Genomic DNA, 22614 nt, shown 5'->3' on the forward strand with positions numbered 1-22614 from the left:
ACACCAGAAATGGGCTTCACACATTGTACCCATGTGGGGAATCGTACCCGGGCCTTCGACGTGATGAGCGAACGCTTTAACCACTAGGCTACCCGACCGCCCCACAGAGCGGTGTATTGTTGATTGACTGAATTTGTTTTAACGCCGCCAATATTTCAGTTTTATCACAGGGATGAAAGTTACCACTGTGAAGAAACGTTAACCAATAAGCATGGGTAAGCATGACAACCCAAGAAACATTATAATTATGCTGAACAGGGATTCGAACCGACGATCCTATATTTTCTGGCGCGTTAATAGTAGTGTAGGGGATAGTAAACAGAACCTACAGCATAATATAAATATAAATTGAAAAACATACGGTCTGGCATGGTAGTAGGTGTTTTCTTGTTTATATTTAATATTTTTAAAAAGTCCATTTTTGTTGATGTTTTTGACATTTTGTTTTTATAATTTGCATCCTGCTTGTGACAGTTTGTCCTAAACAATCTGTAAAAAATACACTTTTTCATATCTCATTGCTATTTTTCATCAGACCTATCCAGACCTAACCAGACCTAATCAGTTCAGAAGTGTTGGGGAACAGAGGACAATAGTAACGTCTGTTCTCTCTGTCGGTCAGTCTATACATACGTTGTGCGGTGTAATGCTGTACACACAGACAAGTAATGCTATTGTTACACACACGTGGCCTAGAGGAGGCGGACTTGTCACGGCGTCTTACAGAGAGATTTGAAATGCATCGTCAATCACCGTTGCAAAATATTTATTTGTCAATTAACGTATATACCTTAATGGCTATCCACTTGAACCAATACATGCATATAAGCGTATATATACACCAATATCTACTGAACATTGTTAGAAAGTAAGCATTTTTTGTAATTTCACACTGACAAGAATATATTCATTTTATTTGTATGTAGACGATATTGTATAGTGAGGATGGAAATGTTAGGATTGTGAACACGCCAGAAATATTTATACGACCCCCTCCTTACGTATTTTACCTTCAAATAGAATACTTATATACAAGGCAGCGTATTTCATCACTCTTCATAGTGGTTATATTGTTATTTTGTGTTCCGAATGTATAAACAAAACCGTTTTATTGTTTTCAAAACAAACAAAAATGTATTGAGGACGAATACAAATAAGGTGATGTCCAACATTTGAAAAGTCATAAACTTACATCAAGTTATATAAACTTGGATTTCTCCAACTGAACGTTATAGGAAGACACAATAACCTAATAGGGCAATGAGTGATTGTTCATATCTTGATTTACTCTTCCATTATTGGCGCCGTGTCACGTGAACTCCGCTGGCTGATGCAAGCTTGCATCATGTAAACGACCGTCAGGAAAATGAGGCACCTTGAACAACCTTGACTTGTGACACAAACGATGACGCTCAAATCGAATGTACGAATCGGGGAAATATTAGAAGCTGACGTGTCCTTTGACGACTCTTTGCATGATGAAACAGTTTCATACTACTGTCCCCTCCTTTAGACACAACATCTGGATGTGTCGTAATATCTGCATACGCATGAGTGTATGGTTGCATTATAAAATGTTCTGGAAATTAATAGAATGTATGTTGGACATTCACTGACGCAATGATGGAAGCAAATAGAACGTTTGGGAAGAAGGGTAAGGGAGGTAACTCTTGGAGAAAGTCAGTGTTGCATGGTCTTACGAAATATCTCAAGCGAAAAGGGGAAGGCATATTTTATTGTAGCGAGGTGAGATATATACATAACTGTTTTGGATTGCTTTCCAGTCAGTTTGACTTGTGATACTAACAACAGAATCGTTAGATATATTTCTGAAAGTGAAAACAGTGTAAATAGGTTGTCAGCACCCGAGGCAGGACCGTCCAGCCATCACCGTTTAGCACACTAATGCCTCTGTGTATTTGTGAAAAAAACATCGCCATTGTAGAAATACACATTCACACGGATGAATTGTTTGATAGGCATAACTTAGAAGTTGACGGATGACAAAGTAGACACAAGGTATGGATAACAATTTCTTTAATACTGTAAAGGCGACGTTTCGATATACATGTAGATCCTTATACCGTTGTCAAGCAACATAGTTGTGTCTACTTTGACACATCCACACGTTAATATTTACTGAGTGTAATATGCTACAGGTTAATTCCGACTTAATAGTTAGTATTTAACGAAATGTTTCATGTTACATATATATTTGTACTTGGATTCAGTGGTTTCAATTGTAGAAGTAAATGATTCATGTTTGAAATATAACTTTTGATGCCAAAAACACCCCCTCAAATAAAATTGCAAAGCAAATTATATGAATTGGTTACATGTTTCTAACTCACTCACTAACTCACTCACTCAAATTCAGAATTAAGGCCTCCCAGCCCATAATTCTCAATACAAACATATTTATGTGATAAATAATAATACATTATCGTAATTGCCATTACAAATGCGTATAAACAAAATACTTGGCAGTTACCTGTCCCGAGTGATTAAATTACATAACGTTTAAATTTATAGATACATTTACAAGTTCAAGTGGCTCAAAGTGATATGCTGTGTTTGAAACCGCAGTTATAACTATGAAACAAATTCTTTCTCAGTATATATATACATTCAAAAACGTTTATCTATCCAATTCTTCCTTTGGAAAAAACTGAAATATAAAAAAGCTCCTATAGCCAAGCTTCCGTTTCACTGTCACATGTGTTCTATACAGCATTGATACAAAAGTAAATGTTAGATGGCTATAGATATTTCTCTCTGTAACTGTTTTACATTGGGCAAACAAACAAACAAATGACAGTAACGACAAAGTTGCTCTTCTCTTGGAATATATTCCCACTTGCCTGTCTCTATGTGTAAATTGGGGCGGTCGGGTAGCCTAGTGGTTAAAGCGTTGGCTCGTCACGCTGAAGACCCGGGTTCGATTCCCGACATGGGTACAATGTGTGAAGCCCATTTCTGGTGTCCCCCGCCATGATATTGCTGGAATATTGCTAAAAGCGGCGTAAAACCTAACTCACTCACTCACTATGTGTAAATTATGACTTCCACATCTAAATCTACTAATTTCCTTGTTGAATTTGGAGTATTTTATGTAGGAGAGATACTTTACATATAGAAAATTATCTCTATATGTAAAGATGTGTTTTCCATTCTTCAGGGTGCACATCTTTAAGTGGTTGATGAGAAGCAGGGTGAGGTGAGGTGAAATGGGGTTTAACGTCGCGTCCAAGATTATTGCACTTATATAGCGACGTGCATGTACGTGTGTGTGTGTTTGTTACTGCTTGTACTAGTCCGGACTGATGCCGATTTATAGTGCTAGCTCACTGAGATACCATGCCGCAGTTCAACATGAATACCCCACTCAGACACAGTATACTGACTCCGAGCCGACCAGTCCTTTGTTTTAGTCCCTTAATGCCGAGCGCCAGACAGGGTAACAACATCTTTTAACGTCTTTTGGTATGACGCGGCCGGGGATCGAACACCGGACCTTCCGCTTTCCGGGCGGAGGCTCTACCACTAGACCACGGAGGCGGTCTGAGAAGCAGGGGCAGACATAGTGACACAGCAAACACCCTGAACAAGCCAAGCGTATCCAAATCCTAAAGAAAAAAATAACTTACGTACACCACCAGCCTAGGTCGTACGACCAGCAACCCGTGAAGATCCGAGGTAGAATAGGTCTTCAGCAACCCATGATTGCCGTAAAAGGCGACTATGCTTGTCGTAAAAGGCTACTAACGGGATCGGGTGGTCAGGCTTGCTTGTATCCCAGGATTAATTGCACTTGATTGTGTGTCCAGACTCGATTATTTACAGACCACCGTCATATAGCTGGAATATTGCTGAGTGCGGCGTAAAACAACCAACTAACCAACCAATTCATATACATCACTGCTGGTGATAAACGTCCAAACTCTCCCAACGCTGCCTCCTTACTAGTTTTGCTTCCAACACTCAAAATGTGTCTTCAAGAGTAAGCATGAACCCTCTCAACATTATCTGTATATAAAAAAAAAAATATTAGGTTAAAATAGGCATCACCATCTTGTCAAATAGACCCGTGAAGATTCGGTTGGAAAAGGTCTTCAGCAACCCATGCTTGCCGTAAAATGCGATTCTGCTTGTCGTAAGAGGCGACTAACGGGATCGGGTGGTCAAGCTCACTGATGCATGTCATCGTGAGTGAGTGAGTGAGTGAGTTTGATTTTACGCCGCTTTTAGCAATAATCCAGCAATATCTCGGCGGGGGGCACCAGAAATCGGCTTCACACATGTCATCGTATCCCAATTGCATGGATCGATGCTCATGATGTCAATCACTGGATTGTCTGGTCCAGACTTGATTATTTAGAGACTGCCGTCAAATAGCTGGAATATTGCTGAGTGCGGTGTTAACAACAAACAAACAAACAAAGAGAATAACAGCATCGGCTCAACTATTCGTTACAGTGAGAACTACATATACCCATGATCAAAGTACAGAAATGAGAAGATGAATTTTATTTCACATTATTACATTTCCTATGCAGATCACTGAATGAAAATATCAACGACAGGATATATGTGACGGATTGTAATTCAAACTGTAAAACGCACTATTCGCCCACCCTAGTGCATTAAAGTTAGTGGTTGGGTATTTTTGCTGTGTAATGAAATCAGTTTATACACACGCGATGACTATTTTCCGCCCACTGCAACTCGATTGGAATTTCAGTGTACACGTTGACATCAGTCATATATGCCGCCTACACAGTGCTGTGACTAAGCGTTCTTTGTTGTACATGGAGGGAACCACCCGTCGTGTGTGCACCCTAGGATAACGTGGCGTCTCAGATTTACTTATGTCCTTTAAGGTAGCAAATTACATTGTATTAAATGAGTGTGAATTACACGAACACATTTCCACATGTGATCAAAGTGGAACCAAAATACCCTAGGATACAATTGCTACACTACACGAAAACAATGCATGGGACAAGCTTCGTGTGTACAATGCACCTTCGTGAGGCGTGACATTCCTCCATAGGGTGTACACCACAGCCCCGTGGGCGTGACGTATCTCTCTCCGTGGACTCCATACCTCCCATGAAGTATGACGTACCCTCCTCTCTGTGTACACCACAGCCCCGTGAGGCGTGAGGTACATTCCCCTGTGTGTACACCACAGCCCCGTGAGACGTGACGTATCTCTCTCCGTGTACTCCACACAGCCCCATGACGTGTGACGTACCCACCCCTCTGTGTACACCACAGCCCCGTGAGGCGTGAGGTACATTCCCTGTGTGCATCACAGCCCCTTGAGACGTAACGTACCCTTCCCTGTGTGTACAAAACAGCCCATGAGACGTGACGTAATTTCCTCTGTGTGAACACCACACACCCGTGAATCGTGACGTACCTTCAAAACTATGTACACCACAGTCTTTAGTGGTGACGCACCTTCCCCTGTGTGTACACCACAGTCCCGCGAGGTGAGACGTACCTTCTGAACTGAGGTACATTCCCTGTGTGTACACCACACAGCCCCTTGAGTCGTGACGTACATTCCCTGTGTGTACACCACACAGCCCCGTGAGGCGTGACGTACACCACAGCCCCTTGAGGCGTGACGTACACCACAGCCCCTTGAGGCGTGACGTACACCACAGCCCCGTGAGGCGTGACGTACATTCCCTGTGTGTACACCACAGCCCCGTGAGACGTGACGTACACCACAGCCCCTTGAGGCGTGACGTACACCACAGCCCCTTGAGGCGTGACGTACACCACAGCCCCGTGAGGTGTGACGTACATTCCCTGTGTGTACACCACAGCCCCGTGAGGCGTGACGTACACCACAGCCCCGTGAGGCGTGACGTACACCACAGCCCCGTGAGGCGTGACGTACACCACAGCCCCGTGAGGCGTGACGTACATTCCCCTGTGTGTACACCACAGCCCCGTGTGGCGTGACGTACATTCCCCTGTATGTACACCACAGCCCCGTGTGGCGTGACGTACATTCCCTGTGTGTACACTACAGACCCGTGAGGCGTGAGGTACATTCCCCTGTGTGTACACCACAGCCCCGTGAGGCGTGACGTACATTCCCCTGTGTGTACACCACAGCCCCGTGTGGCGTGACGTACATTCCCCTGTGTGTACACCACAGCCCCGTGTGGCGTGACGTACATTCCCCTGTGTGTACACCACAGCCCCTTGAGGCATGACTTACATTCCCTGTGTGTACACCACAGCCCCGTGTGGCGTGACGTACATTCCCCTGTGTGTACACCACAGCCCCGTGTGGCGTGACGTACATTCCCCTGTGTGTACACCACAGCCCCTTGAGGCATGACTTACATTCCCTGTGTGTACACCACAGCCCCGTGAGGCGTGACGTACATTCCCTTGTGTGTACACCACAGCCCCGTGAGGCGTGACGTACATTCCCTTGTGTGTACACCACAGCCCCGTGTGGCGTGACGTACATTCCCTGTGTGTACACCGCACAGCCCCGTGTGGCGTAACGTACATTCCCCTGTGTGTACACCACAGCCCAGTGAGGCGTGACGTACTCTTCCATGTGTGCATCACAGCCCCTTGAGGCGTGACGTACCCTTCCCTGTATGTACACCACAGCCCCTTGAGGCGTGACGTACACCACAGCCCCGTGAGGCGTGACGTACATTCCCTGTGTGTACACCACAGCCCCGTGTGGCGTGACGTACATTCCCCTGTGTGTACACCACAGCCCCGTGTGGCGTGACGTACATTCCCTGTGTGTACACCACAGCCCCGTGAGGCGTGAGGTACATTCCCTTGTGTGTACACCACAGCCCCTTGAGGCATGACTTACATTCCCCTGTATATACACCACAGCCCCGTGTGGCGTGACGTACATTCCCCTGTGTGTACACCACAGCCCCGTGAGGCGTGAGGTACATTCCCTGTGTGTACACCACAGCCCCGTGAGGCGTGACGTACATTCCCTTGTGTGTACACCACAGCCCCGTGTGGCGTGACGTACATTCCCCTGTGTGTACACCGCACATCCCCGTGTGGCGTGACGTACATTCCCTGTGTGTACACCGCACAGCCCCGTGTGGCGTGACGTACATTCCCCTGTGTGTACACCACAGCCCCGTGTGGCGTGACGTACATTCCCCTGTGTGTACACCACAGCCCCGTGAGGCGTGAGGTACATTCCCTTGTGTGTACACCACAGCCCCGTGAGGCGTGAGGTACATTCCCTTGTGTGTACACCACAGCCCCGTGAGGCGTGACGTACATTCCCCTGTGTGTACACCACAGCCCAGTGAGGCGTGACGTACATTCCCCTGTGTGTACACCACAGCCCAGTGAGGCGTGACGTACTCTTCCATGTGTGCATCACAGTCCCCTTGAGGCGTGACGTACCCTTCCCTGTATGTACACCACAGCCCCGTGAGGCGTAACGTACCCTTCCCTGTGTGTACAAAACAGCCCATGAGACGTGACGTAATTTCCTCTGTGTGAACACCACACACCCGTGAATCGTGACGTACCTTCAAAACTATGTACACCACAGTCTTTAGTGGTGACGCACCTTCCCCTGTGTGTACACCACAGTCCCACGAGGTGAGACGTACCTTCTGAACTGTGTATACCACATCCTCATGAGGTGTGACGTACGTTGCCATGTATGTCCACCACACCCCGCGAGGCGTGACGTACCCTCTACTATGTGAACACCCAGCACTACGAGGCATGACTTACTCCCCCCCCCCCCCCCTCCCCACACACTCACACACACCCAAGAGGCGTGACGTACCTTCTAAACTGTGTATACCACATCCCCATGAGGCGTGACGTATCCTCCCCTGTGTGTATACCACATCCCCATGAGGCGTGACGTCCCCTCCCCTGTGTGCATACCAGTCACCTACATGTAATTTTGGGCAGAGTGAAGGATATACATTGAGGAGTGGGGACACATATTAGTGTTCTCCATTCATGGGGACTGAAACTCAGGCCGAAATAAACAGAGGGGCTAAAGAAAGTATATCGAGTTTGTTATTGAGGTAACTGAAAATCCGAACAGTTGTTACATTTGATCAGGCCTCTTAACCATTACTCTCTCCTGCTACAGCTTATAAAAACTAATCAGTGGCTGGGTAATTTTGAGTAAAAGTAATTTGGCTTAAGACTGGGGTACGAAATGAATCTGAAGCCACTTGACCCCTACCATGTTTAAAATGTTGGAAGTTTGGAATGTTGTGTACTTTTCGCGATTTTCTTTTTGTTGTTTTCAAAGAAAGTTATAAAAGAAAATATATTTAAAAGAATAAAGTTGAAGGATTCTTTGAGTGCTGACCAAGCGCCAGTAGAGTTCATTTATTGAGATATGATACCGCTAACTTAAAATATTTTCAATTGAAAACATATGAGAAAATCAAGTGAGAGGTATTGATTCTTTTGCCCATCAGTTCATCATGCAGACTTCGACCCTCCCCCCTTTTGCAGTAGCTGGGGAAGCTATTAAAACACTTTCACGTGCATGGATGACTAGACACTGCTATAAGACAAACACTAGAATGACTATTCAAATAATACAATTACAGGTTGAAAGTAAATTAAAAAATATATTTTTTCTTTAGTATGATTAGATCTGTGTTAATAGGTTACTTGCTCATAACTATAGCTTCGAATCCCGACATGGGTACAATGTGTGAAGCCCATTTCTGGTGCCCCCCGCCGTGATATTGCTGGAATATTGCTAAAAGCGGCGTAAAACCAAACTCACTCACTCACTCACTCATAACTATAGCTCATAATTAAACATGTTAAATGTTGTTAGTACGACTTGGTAATAAAATTATTTTACATGTTCGTATTTTCGGAAAGGTATTTCTGCTTGAAAATGTAGTATTAAAAAAAAAATCCAAATAAATTTATGTTCAAGCATATATTATTAGATTTTATAAAGAATACATTTCTTATGTGTTACTGTTATATTTGTCAGCATCGCGTGTTACGTTTTTCAACGTGTGTGTATTATTTCATATATGTGAGAACAATCAGAGAGTAATGTCTAGACGAGTGTAAGTAGCTTGTCCCCAACCCCCATCAGCTGGCCGGTAGTCGGCTACTTTCTTGGACATGCGTACTGCAACCTCCACGCTGGAGGTTTTTACATCATTCTTGCCTCGGGGGATAACGCACTCCGTGAACGAGGTTTGACGAGACTTCAAAACGTTGTTCCTACGTTTTCGTTAACTGTGTCACGAGTCAATGAAAGCGGTCAGGTCATGACCTATCTTCTCTTAAAAACTTCTCCTATCAATTATTATTTAAAGTAAATGTCCACATACATATTCAATTATAAGTTTCAGAATAAAACAGTGTCGTCAAACGAAAAATACTGCATTCCGGAAGCCGTGATTAAGCAAAATTGAAACTTTGGCCGTGACCGAGCGACCATTTTGGTTCGGGGGAATTCCCCAAATGAGCTAAATTTAGTAACAAATCTTGATGACTGCGACAAAATCGTGGTAGTGATTATCTCCCTTCTCGCTCGGTACGCGAACTACCGAGACAAGCCTGAACATGCCCTGCCTCGTACAAAGCCCAGCAATACAGTGTGTCGGCATTTGAAGTTGTGTCGCCGTTCAAGAAAGAAGTGAAAATCGCCGTTCGCTTGTTTTTAACCATATATACATTAAACAGGTAATGTTGACATTAATCCATGTTTATGACATTAATCTGTACTGTTAATGCTGCACATCTAACTTGCTTAAATTACTTGACAGCTTTCGTGACGTTTGTTTGTCAACAACGGCTAGGCGAACATGTGATGTGCTGAGAGGATTTAAATCCCCGTGTCAATGGATGTCGGTATTTAACTAGCATATATGCAGCTTAATTGACACCTCATTGTGACACGGTATCAAACCAGTGCTGATTTCAGAGTTGTTAATGGTAAAATGTGTGATTTTGATTTCTATAAATAATTATGACTTATCGATTAACGCCACGTGCTTTTTAAATAGCACGGGCTACTTCCAGCGGGTTCTCAGATGAGTTTTAATTCCAGCAGTGTCTGTTCATTAAGTGTCTAGCGATGATCGATCCACGTGTTTCCGACTTGGAGACGAAAAAAATGTGGAAATGTCGGCGAAGTCGCCATGTTTGATTCACCAATGCTGCATAGCCGCTCGTGTTTATTTATAACTGAATAATTACAGCTAACACCCTACTGCCGTTATCAGATCGCCTTTGGTTTGCAATTGTTTTGGTTTTAGCAGTACGTTTAGCATCCTATTAAACTATCACCGAATTATTAAGTTTTGTTATTTTATCAAGCCTGTCTGACTGTCAGTGATGTGCGTCTATTAATAAATGACAACTTGTTCTCTGCCTATTTGCTCGTTTAACATTTGTAATGTATTCTCATGTTTTAGACGATGCAGATAATCATCTAGATAACACGCTTAAGTCATATATAAAAACATCTTCTTTAAAACAAAATCGGATTTTAAATAAAAAAACAGTTACTTTAAAAAAAACCGTATCCTTCATATGCCAAAAATGCAACAATTCTCACGAATATGATTTGTTTTTAAGAATATCGCCCGAATGGCTACCCCCACGTTTCCCAATGTTTCACTTATGTTTTCCACAGCATCATGCAAAAAGGGTTCTCTATACTGAAAGCCGAGGACGCGTGTGTAGACTTCGAGGGTCAAGGGATCATATCCCCCTTCGAAGAGGTTTCCGCGCCACCATTACCCCCCAAAATCGACGACAGACTCGCCAAAGCCACCCTGCAGGTCCTGGAGACTGGCCGCCTCACCCCCCTCATCAAGGAGGAGTTGAAGTGTAAGATACAAGCGCGACGACACAGTCTAGGGCAGGAGGAGTACAATGTGGAGTTTAAGAAACCCAAATCCTATTCGGTGAGTTTTTGATACATTTTTATTTCATTATTCAATTTTTCGTTTGGAATGTGTCCAAGACTTGCGTTGGTGAAGTCACGTGGTGAGGCCAGGCTCCTGGGTTGTCTGGTCCTCTCATAAATATTCATGACACTATTTTCAGACTTTCTCGGTGTGCATTAATGTATTTTATTTCATAAAACGGCATTTGTAGCCTTCTTCTTGATATCACATGACTGATTACGTGGTTAAATGCCCAGTTTCATATAAATACAGAGCACAATGTACATTGAGATGAGACGTGATTTACTTTTTTTCTGCATGCATCATTGCATCATATGACATTTGCTAATTTACAGCGTTTAAGGACGTGTTTGCTCTTTTATATATGTGCACCAGGATGCATGCATGCATCAGAGAACACACTGAAAAGTTAGTAAACTTTTCACAACAGTTTTGTGATCGCTCTTTGAATACATCATTACATTTAAACTGCAGGACAAAAGAAAGTATACAACAATGTTTGATGAAACAATTAAATAGTTAAGAAATTATTAATCGATGGACCTAAATCTTGCAGTGTTACGGCGACTGTTTCACTCAGTAACATGTTTTTACTCAGTAACATCTTGATAACATTTGCATATTTTGGTCAAATCCAATTTTAAAGGGTATGCTTTCTTTTGCCCAGTAGTTTATATTCATCACGATTCTGTCATTTCTTGTTTAATTAAAATATGCATTAATATATATAATTGGTATAATATATGAATATACCATAGTGAATGAAAAATGTAGACACTTGGAATTTAAGTCCTTGTTTTACTTGCATGCATGTATGTTTATATCCAATACTTTGTTTTGAATTGTGAAATGTGTTTGTAATAACTTCCTCGTCGTTCCTTATTGCGGTGCAATTAATGTTCTTACGATCTTGTTTGTTGATTGTTTTGTAATAACAACGCTAACATTGAAGGTACATACCCACATGGAAAGAATATTAGATTCAAAGTGGTGCATCCCTGGATGCAGCTTACACTTAGCACTAGGGTAGTCATGCCTCTCACTTCAACGATCCTATTGATGAAACGTGGATTTATCACTGCATGTATGCAAATAATGTACATTGCCGCCTTAACCATCTTTGCTGGTGACTGACATTGATGTTTTTACTGCTTTGACAACAAAGTGCAAAACACGTGTTTTACTTTTTTATGTATATATTGCAACAGGCGCTTAATGAAATATAAATCACTAACAATAACGCAACATATCTAACCTAACACACACAAATCAAATAACATTATCTGTACAACAAGTAACCCTCATGTTTTAGGATGTATTTTATATCGAGTAAATGCATAAAACAGTACTTTTTTCTTAAATACATTAACTATATCGTTATACAGAAACCATATACGGTATATGGACTCTCTGTTATAAAAAAACATCAGCCCTCCAACGTAATGTAAGCATGATATATATATATATATATATATATATATATATATATATATATATATATATATATATATATATATTAAAAGTCGAAGAAAAGTTAATCATTTTGCAGTTCCACAATTTCGCGTCACTATAAATACTGGGAGGGTTGAACTGTACAGTTCAGCAAAGTTCAGCACCACCAGAATATTGTCCAATTTCAGTATTTATATCTCAGGCCCGTGGAGACTGCATGCTCAGACCTCGCCATTCACTGGTCAAATCTACTTTTATACAGAGGATTTACTGCGAAACCGACTTTAGAATCATTATCATTTTATAAGCATATGTTTATATACAAATGTGTGATGGGTCAATGGGACTATACTCTTAACAAACACACACACGTGTGTGTGTGTGTGTGTGTGTGTGTGTGTGTGTGTGTGTGTGTGTGAATAAGCGAACAAGAAAGTGAGCTAATTTTATATAATGGTACACTTTTAAAATCCTATGATATGTCGTGTTTCCCATAACCATGCATGCATGTTTCGTTTCGTTGAGGAATAACGTATTGCATCACCTTGTTTCTTGCTTGTGCCGTTTGTCATTTTAAATTTAGTACTAAATTAAACGATATGAGAACAGACATGATGCAGATTTGTAAAAAAAATCGGTAGTTACGAATACGCGACAGTTGTGGATTTGATGTTGTCCGAATATAATTCGCCAATATGGCGGCGAGAGATTCTCAGCAGGAACAGCCCAGAAAGCCTGGGTCAGAAGCAGTCCATGGCGTGCATGTAGCCATGGGTACAGAAGGTTAAACTACTTGTTATATTTACATGAATTATTCATATTAATGGTAGTATTTAATTTCGTTTTAATTTAAAAAGGACAACATGCAATTATAAGGTGTCACAGAATCTCTAAAGAATTCAAAATTTGTTTCAAAATCTAAACGAATCATGATTTTGGCACACGCCGGGAAGGTTCACGCAGACAGAAATAGATGGTTAACGTCCATTGAAAATATATTCGTGTATGTATATGATATCAGAATATGTTTCACGCGTACTGTTTGTATAGAAATTATACGAAACGAATATTTGTGTGATCCTTGGTAAACTGCATGTACCAAGTAGATGTCACTGTTTAATATTGATATAACTTATAAATGTGACATTGTAAGTTTGTCAAAGATGAAATGCTCATTGTCTTGATCTGATCCCTGATTCTTGTGTTTAGTGATGGACATCGCCCGCATTTCTTGCCCTCTGCAGGCATTGGTCCGACGGGTCACAAAGCCCCGCCCTGAACTTTTCTACAGGTCACATGACCCGCTATCTGTCGCTGTCTGTTGCCACTTGGTAATGAGCAAAAGCTTGGCTCCTGCACGACAGCCACCATGGCCTGAATAAGACACGAGTCAAATTCGCGCAAGGCTGTACGAAATTACTTAGTGTCTGAAAATATATAATTTTGATAGAAACAAGCAGTTTCTTTTAAATTGTGTGGGATAGGAGATTCAGAACCAGTGGGAAATCTAGACTTGCTTCGTGTATAGTAAAAACATTACAGTAAGACCTGGGTTGGAGGGACAATAATATGATTCAAGGTGACAGACAACGAAATGACACGGAACTGATGTCTGAGCAACAATCATCTAGGTATAGGATTTGATGTTGTTCGATCAAAAGTCGAAGGAAAGTTAATCATTTTGCAGTTCCACAATGTCGCGTCACTATAAATACTGGGAGGGTTGAACTGTACAGTTCAGCAAAGTTCAGCACCACCAGAATATTGTCCAATTTCAGTATTTATATCTCAGACCCGTGAAACCGACTTTAGAATCCTTATCAAGCATTTGTTTATATGCAAATGGGTGATGATTCAATGGGTCAATGGGACTATACTCTTTTCACACACACACACACACACACACACACACACACACACACACACACACACACAAACACTCCTACTGGCCTGTATCTCCAATTCATTTTTCAAAAACACAAATGTATTACACATTGTCTATTGCTAATCACCCATCAGCGCCAATCATCTGCTGGCTTCCTTTGTTAGCTTTTCCCCTTTGTTGTTTTCCAGCTTTTGTTATCTTATCAAGTTTGTTGTCCTTACATGTACATATATATGTTCTCTGCCTCATGGCATTCATTCACCTGATGAAGGATTAAGCATATACTCCGAAACGTTGTGTTCCTCATAATAAAGAAGTTGACAGCCATATATTCTCTTCCTCACAAATGTATTATTTTTCGGTGTTTTTTTAATGTCATTTGGATTCTTTTGTGATGTTCAAACTATTCTGTGTGTAATTCGTTTAATTATGATATAATTTGCCTATATACATGTTGTTGGTAGTTGTATTGTGTCTGATGTGACCTTACACGTGGTTGTAGTTGTATTGTGTCTGATGTGACCTTACACGTGGTTGTAGTTGTATTGTGTCTGATGTGACCTTACACGTGGTTGTAGTTGTATTGTGTCTGATGTGACCTTACACGTGGTTGGTAGTTGTATTGTGCCTGATGTGACCTTACACATGGTTGTAGTTGTATTGTGTCTGATGTGACCTTACAAGTGGTTGGTAGTTGTATTGTGTCTGATGTGACCTAACACGTGGTTGTAGTTGTATTGTGTCTGATGTGACCTTACACGTGGTTGTAGTTGTATTGTGTCTGATGTGACCTTACACGTGGTTGTAGTTGTATTGTGTCTGATGTGACCTTACACGTGGTTGTAGTTGTATTGTGTCTGATGTGACCTTACACATGGTTGTAGTTGTATTGTGTCTGATGTGACCTTACACGTGGTTGGTAGTTGTATTGTGTCTGATGTGACCTTACACGTGGTTGGTAGTTGTATTGTGTCTGATGTGACCTTACACGTGGTTGTAGTTGTATTGTGTCTGATGTGACCTTACACGTGGTTGGTTTATGTACTGTGTCTGATGTGACCTCACATGTGGTATGTAGTTGTATTGTGCCTGATGTGACCTTACAAGTGGTTGGTAGTTGTACTGTGTCTGATGTGACCGTACACGTGGTTGTAGTTGTATTGTGTCTGATGTGACCTTACACGTGGTAGGTAGTTGCATTGTGTCTGATGTGACCTCAAACGTGGTAGGTTGTTGTATTGTGTCTGGTGTGACATTACATGTGGTAGGTAGTTACATTGTGTCTGATGTGACATTTCACTTGGTTGGTAGTTGCATTGTGCCTGATGTGACCTCACATGTGGTAGGTTGTTGTATTGTGTCTGGTGTGACATTACATGTGGTAGGTAGTTGTATTGTGTCTGATGTGACCTCACATGTGGTATGTTGTTGTATTGTGTCTGATGTGACCTTACACATGGTTGTAGTTGTATTGTGTCTGATGTGACCTTACACGTGGTTGGTAGTTGTATTGTGTCTGATGTGACCTTACACGTGGTTGGTAGTTGTATTGTGTCTGATGTGACCTTACACGTGGTTGTAGTTGTATTGTGTCTGATGTGACCTTACACGTGGTTGGTTTATGTACTGTGTCTGATGTGACCTCACATGTGGTATGTAGTTGTATTGTGCCTGATGTGACCTTACAAGTGGTTGGTAGTTGTACTGTGTCTGATGTGACCGTACACGTGGTTGTAGTTGTATTGTGTCTGATGTGACCTTACACGTGGTAGGTAGTTGCATTGTGTCTGATGTGACCTCAAACGTGGTAGGTTGTTGTATTGTGTCTGGTGTGACATTACATGTGGTAGGTAGTTACATTGTGTCTGATGTGACATTTCACTTGGTTGGTAGTTGCATTGTGCCTGATGTGACCTCACATGTGGTAGGTTGTTGTATTGTGTCTGGTGTGACATTACATGTGGTAGGTAGTTGTATTGTGTCTGATGTGACCTCACATGTGGTATGTTGTTGTATTGTGTCTGATGTGACCTCACACGTGGTAGGTTGTTGTATTGTGTCTGATGTGACCTCACACATGGTAGGTTGTTGTATTGTGTCTGATATGACCTCACACGTGGTAGGTAGTTGTATTGTGCCTGATGTGATCTTACAAGTGGTAGGTTGTTGTATTATGTCTGATGTGACCTCACATGTGGTATGTTGTTGTATTGTGTCTGGTGTGACCTTACACGTAGTAGGTAGTTGCATTGTGTCTGATGTGACCTTACACGTGGTAGGTTGTTGTATTGTGTCTGGTGTGACATTACATGTGGTAGGTAGTTACATTGTGACTGATGTGACATTTCACTTGGTTGGTAGTTGCATTGTGCCTGATGTGACCTCACATGTGGTAGGTTGTTGTATTGTGTCTGGTGTGACATTACATGTGGTAGGTAGTTGCATTGTGTCTGATGTGACTTCATACGTGGTTGGTAGTTGCATTGTGTCTGATGTGACCTCTCACGTGGTTGGTAGTTGCATTGTGTCTGATGTGACCTGACATGTGGTTGGTAGTTGTATTGTGTCTGGTGTGACCTCACACATGGTAGGTTGTTGTATTGTGTCTGATGTGACCTCACATGTGGTATGTTGTTGTATTGTGTCTGATGTGACCTCACACGTGTGAGGTTGTTGTATTGTGTCTGATGTGACCTCACACATGGTAGGTTGTTGTATTGTGTCTGATGTGATCTTACAAGTGGTAGGTTGTTGTATTGTGTCTGATGTGACCTGACATGTGGTTGGTAGTTGTATTGTGTCTGGTGTGACCTCACACATGGTAAGTTGTTGTATTGTGTCTGATGTGACCTCACATGTGGTATGTTGTTGTATTGTGTCTGGTGTGACCTTACACGTGGTAGGTAGTTGCATTGTGTCTGATGTGACCTCACACGTGGTAGGTTGTTGTATTGTGTCTGATGTGACCTTACACGTGGTTGTAGTTGTATTGTGCCTGATGTGACCTTACACGTAGTTGTAGTTGTATTGTGTCTGATGTGACCTTACACGTGGTTGGTAGTTGTATTGTGCCTGATGTGACCTTACACGTGGTTGTAGTTGTATTGTGTCTGATGTGACCTTACACGTGGTTGTAGTTGTATTGTGTCTGATGTGACCTTACACGTGGTTGTAGTTGTATTGTGTCTGATGTGACCTTACACGTGGTTGTAGTTGTATTGTGTCTGATGTGACCTTACACGTGGTTGTAGTTGTATTGTGTCTGATGTGACCTTACAAGTGGTTGTAGTTGTATTGTGTCTGATGTGACCTTACACGTGGTTGTAGCTGTATTGTGTCTGATGTGACCTTACACGTGGTTGTAGTTGTATTGTGTCTGATGTGACCTTACACGTGGTTGTAGTTGTATTGTGTCTGATGTGACCTTACACGTGGTTGTAGTTGTATTGTGTCTGATGTGACCTTACACGTGGTTGGTAGTTGTATTGTGTCTGATGTGACCTTACACGTGGTAGGTTGTTGTATTGTGTCTGATGTGACCTCACATGTGGTTGGTAGTTGCATTGTGTCTGATGTGACATTACATGTGGTTGGTAGTTGTATTGTGTCTGATGTGACCTCACACATGGTAGGTTGTTGTATTGTGTCTGATGTGACCTCAGATGTGGTATGTTGTTGTATTGTGTCTGGTGTCACCTTACACGTGGTAGGTAGTTCCATTGTGTCTCATGTGACCTCACACGTGGTAGGTTGTTGTATTGTGCCTGATGTGACCTTACAAGTGGTTGTAGTTGTACTGTGTCTGATGTGACCGTACACGTGGTTGTAGTTGTATTGTGTCTGATGTGACCTTACACGTGGTAGGTAGTTGCATTGTGTCTGATGTGACCTCAAACGTGGTAGGTTGTTGTATTGTGTCTGATGTGACATTACATGTGGTAGGTAGTTACATTGTGTCTGATGTGACATTTCACTTGGTTGGTAGTTGCATTGTGCCTGATGTGACCTCACATGTGGTAGGTTGTTGTATTGTGTCTGGTGTGACCTTACACGTGGTAGGTAGTTGTATTGTGTCTGATGTGACCTCACATGTGGTATGTTGTTGTATTGTGTCTGATGTGACCTCACATGTGGTAGGTTGTTGCATTGTGTCTCATGTGACATTACATGTGGTAGGTAGTTGTATTGTGTCTGATGTGACCTCACATGTGGTATTTTGTTGTTTTGTGTCTGATGTGACCTCACACGTGGTAGGTTGTTGTATTGTGTCTGATGTGACCTCACACATGGTAGGTTGTTGTATTGTGTCTGATATGACCTCACACGTGGTAGGTAGTTGTATTGTGCCTGATGTGATCTTACAAGTGGTAGGTTGTTGTATTATGTCTGATGTGACCTCACATGTGGTATGTTGTTGTATTGTGTCTGGTGTGACCTTACACGTAGTAGGTAGTTGCATTGTGTCTGATGTGACCTTACACGTGGTAGGTTGTTGTATTGTGTCTGGTGTGACATTACATGTGGTAGGTAGTTACATTGTGACTGATGTGACATTTCACTTGGTTGGTAGTTGCATTGTGCCTGATGTGACCTCACATGTGGTAGGTTGTTGTATTGTGTCTGGTGTGACATTACATGTGGTAGGTAGTTGCATTGTGTCTGATGTGACTTCATACGTGGTTGGTAGTTGCATTGTGTCTGATGTGACCTCTCACGTGGTTGGTAGTTGCATTGTGTCTGATGTGACCTCACACGTGGTTGGTAGTTGCATTGTGTCTGATGTGACTTCACACGTGGTTGGTAGTTGCATTGTGTCCGATGTGACATTACATGTGGTTGGTAGTTATATTGTGTCTGGTGTGACCTCACACATGGTAGGTTGTTGTATTGTGTCTGATGTGACCTCACATGTGGTATGTTGTTGTATTGTGTCTGATGTAACCTCACACGTGTGAGGTTGTTGTATTGTGTCTGATGTGACCTCACACATGGTAGGTTGTTGTATTGTGTCTGATGTGATCTTACAAGTGGTAGGTTGTTGTATTGTGTCTGATGTGACCTGACATGTGGTTGGTAGTTGTATTGTGTCTGGTGTGACCTCACACATGGTAAGTTGTTGTATTGTGTCTGATGTGACCTCACATGTGGTATGTTGTTGTATTGTGTCTGGTGTGACCTTACACGTGGTAGGTAGTTGCATTGTGTCTGATGTGACCTCACACGTGGTAGGTTGTTGTATTGTGTCTGATGTGACCTCACATGTGGTATGTTGTTGCATTGTGTCTGGTGTGACATTACATGTGGTATGTAGTTGCATTTTGTCCGATGTGACCTTACACGTGGTAGGTAGTTGCATTGTGTCTGATGTGACCTCACACGTGGTAGGTTGTTGTATTGTGTCTGATGTGACCTTACAAATGGTAGGTTGTTGTATTGTGTCTGATGTGACCTCACACGTGGTTGGTAGTTGCATTGTGTCTGATGTGACTTCACACGTGGTTGGTAGTTGCATTGTGTCTGATGTGACATTACATGTGGTTGGTAGTTGTATTGTGTCTGGTGTGACCTCACACATGGTAGGTTGTTGTATTGTGTCTGATATGACCTCACACGTGGTAGGTAGTTGTATTGTGCCTTATGTGACCTTACAAGTGGTAGGTTGTTGTATTATGTCTGATGTGACCTCACATGTGGTAGGTAGTTGCATTGTGTCTGATGTGACCTCACATGTGGTATGTTGTTGTATTGTGTCTGGTGTGACCTCACATGTGGTATGTTGTTGCATTGTGTCTCATGTGACATTACATGTGGTAGGTAGTTGCATTGTGTCTGATGTGACCTCACACGTGGTAGGTTGTTGTATTGTGTCTGATTTGATCTCACATGTGGTATGTTGTTGCATTGTGTCTGATGTGACCTCACACGTGGTTGTAGTTGTATTGTGTCTGATGTGACCTTACACGTCGTTGTAGTTGTATTGTGTCTGGTGTGACCTTACACGTGGTAGGTAGTTGCATTGTGTCTGATGTGACCTCACACGTGGTAGGTTGTTGTATTGTGTCTGATTTGACCTCACATGTGGTATGTTGTTACATTGTGTCTGGTGTGACATTACATGTGGTTGGTAGTTGCATTGTGTCCGATGTGACCTCACACGTGGTAGGTTGTTGTATTGTGTCTGATGTGACCTTACAAATGGTAGGTTGTTGTATTGTGTCTGATGTGACCTCACATGTGGTTGGTAGTTGCATTGTGTCTGATGTGACCTCACACGTGGTTGGTAGTTGCATTGTGTCTGATGTGACCTTACAAGTGGTTGGTAGTTGTATTGTGCCTGATGTGAGATTACATGTGGTTGGTAGTTGTATTGTGCCTGATGTGACCTTACAAGTGGTAGGTAGTTGTATTGTCCCTGATGTGACCTTACACGTGGTAGGTAGTTGCAATGTGTCTGATGTGACCTCATACGTGGTTATAGTTGTATTGTGTCTGATGTGACATTACACGTGGTAGGTAGTTGCATTGTATCTGATGGGACCTCACACTTGGTATGTAGTTGCATTGTGTCTGATGGGACCTTACACGTGGTTGGTAGTTGTATTGTGTCTGATGTGACATTTCACTTGGTTGGTAGTTGCATTGTGTCTCTTATTTAAGCTCACGCCAGAGGAAGAACAGAGGGCAACCCACCGGAAAGAACGAAACCGCCTTGCGGCTCAGCGCTTCCGGCGGAAGCGGAAGGAGGAATCAAGCAGCCTCGAAGTGGTAATGGGCCACATTGTTGCTCTGTTGTCAAATTACAGTTCTCAAGTACCATATTATGTCGTATTAAACAAGACACTATGAGAATAAATAAACCCAACCCAACATGCTACCAATTTTCTACAAAAAGAGATAATTATGTTTTTGCGTTGCTTCCTTGCTCCTGAGATGTTTACATATAGCTGTTACAGTATGTGTATGAAAATAATCTTCAAGTATTTAGTTGCATGTTAAATTGTTTTTTCTGTATTTGCAGGAGGTTGACCGCCTGACAAACGCCAATGCCAAACTCCAGGCGGAATTTGACTCCCTGACAGTGGAGAAAGAACAACTTCTGTTTGCTCTGTCTCAGATCCGGACACCCTCGGGGCCCATCCTGCCAGGTGTTTCCCGCTGAGACACCAAGTGTCATGAATCAATGTGTCACATACTGACAGTGCAGAAGCTTGCCAAGGCTCGAGCTCCGACCACTGTGGGCATCTGGCCTGTCCTGGCAATGTACAGAACTGATCAAGGGTACTGGGAACTTGTAGTGAGTGTAGTTCGAATTAGTTACCAACAATAGCCAATCAGGGAACAGCATGTGAGAACACAATCATATGTCATGAATCGTTGTTGCAGTAGTTGTGATTGGTACATCTTGAACAAGTTTAAAAAGTGATTTAAAGGTTGATGTTGAGACATGCATTTAAATATATCCATACTCAGATAGATGTGTGCATCATAGAGTGATAAATGGTCTCAAATTTCTTGAAGCTGATACCTCCTTGGCCTCGTACGCCTGATCGTGTAAGTGCTTTTCGTATCCATATGTAAGAAATACGGGTAAATCGTTTTATAGGATATGGCGTTTAGCAGTGTACGTGCCATATACTTAAAATGACGCCACGACGCATTGTCTCATAACTGACAATAATGAAAGACCTCATACCAAACCATGGCACAATACCATTCCTCCAAGGCTATACATTTTAACATTTAACAAGTGTTTAATGTTCAGTCACTAGTTCAGGTTAGCAAAGGCCTTCACATGCTGTTTCTTGAAGTAGCCACTGAGATCATGTAGTTTACTTGTTTTGTATGATATACATTCAGGGTCACAAAGTTTCATGTATCAGTTTTTGTAATGAGTTGTACATGTTGCCATTTTTGTTGTTGCCATGGTGACATGTCTCAGTTACCTCCCCTTGTCTCCACCATGTGACCCATGTCCAATCAGATCTGCTACTCAAAGGCCCTCAGTGCCACACCCACTTGGGTACAGAACCCAGCAATGATCACCCACATCTGAAGATCACCTTTATTATTATGGAGACAGATTGGGATAAACTTATCTTATTACAAAATAACCGCCGTTATAGGTTTTCTTCGTTATCTGGTTTGACACAGTTTACTGTCATCATTTTTTTCCTTTACTTGTGATATTTAATCTGTTTATTTCCAAATCCAAATGTCAATCATTAGACAATAAACTGTGACTGACATAAACACAGACGAATGTTGGGGTAGAAGTACCAAAAGTCTGTGGTAAGTCCACAACAATCTCCCCCCCCCCCCCCCCCCCCCACC

At 42.3% G+C, this 22614-nt stretch overlaps 1 protein-coding gene across 1 annotated transcript; it reads left to right on the top strand.

Annotated features, from left to right (window-relative positions):
- The first annotated feature begins 1668 nt into the window (after positions 1–1668).
- Positions 1669–22589, top strand: LOC139443480 (cyclic AMP-dependent transcription factor ATF-3-like). The gene is made up of 4 exons (XM_071224463.1): positions 1669–1746; positions 10670–10943; positions 20941–21048; positions 21302–22589. The coding sequence occupies exons 1-4, from the start codon at positions 1691–1693 to the stop codon at positions 21440–21442; spliced, it is 579 nt and encodes a 192-aa protein (XP_071080564.1). The 5' UTR covers positions 1669–1690; the 3' UTR covers positions 21443–22589.
- Positions 22590–22614: the final 25 nt, after the last annotated feature.

The sequence above is a fragment of the Haliotis cracherodii genome, unplaced genomic scaffold (assembly GCF_022045235.1).
Source record: "Haliotis cracherodii isolate W230 unplaced genomic scaffold, xgHalCrac1.p SCAF_5, whole genome shotgun sequence".
NCBI lineage: Eukaryota > Metazoa > Mollusca > Gastropoda > Lepetellida > Haliotidae > Haliotis > Haliotis cracherodii.

What these genes read in the sequence shown, in the direction of transcription:
- LOC139443480 (XM_071224463.1), top strand. Translation starts at nt 1,691, where the DNA reads ATGGTCTTACGAAATATCTCAAGCGAAAAGGGGAAGGCATATTTTATT. An exon ending in GCATATTTTATTGTAGCGAG is followed by an intron (nt 1,747 to 10,669) that starts GTGAGATATATA and finishes TGTTTTCCACAG; the next exon opens with CATCATGCAAAAAGGGTTCT. An exon ending in AGAAACCCAAATCCTATTCG is followed by an intron (nt 10,944 to 20,940) that starts GTGAGTTTTTGA and finishes CTCTTATTTAAG; the next exon opens with CTCACGCCAGAGGAAGAACA.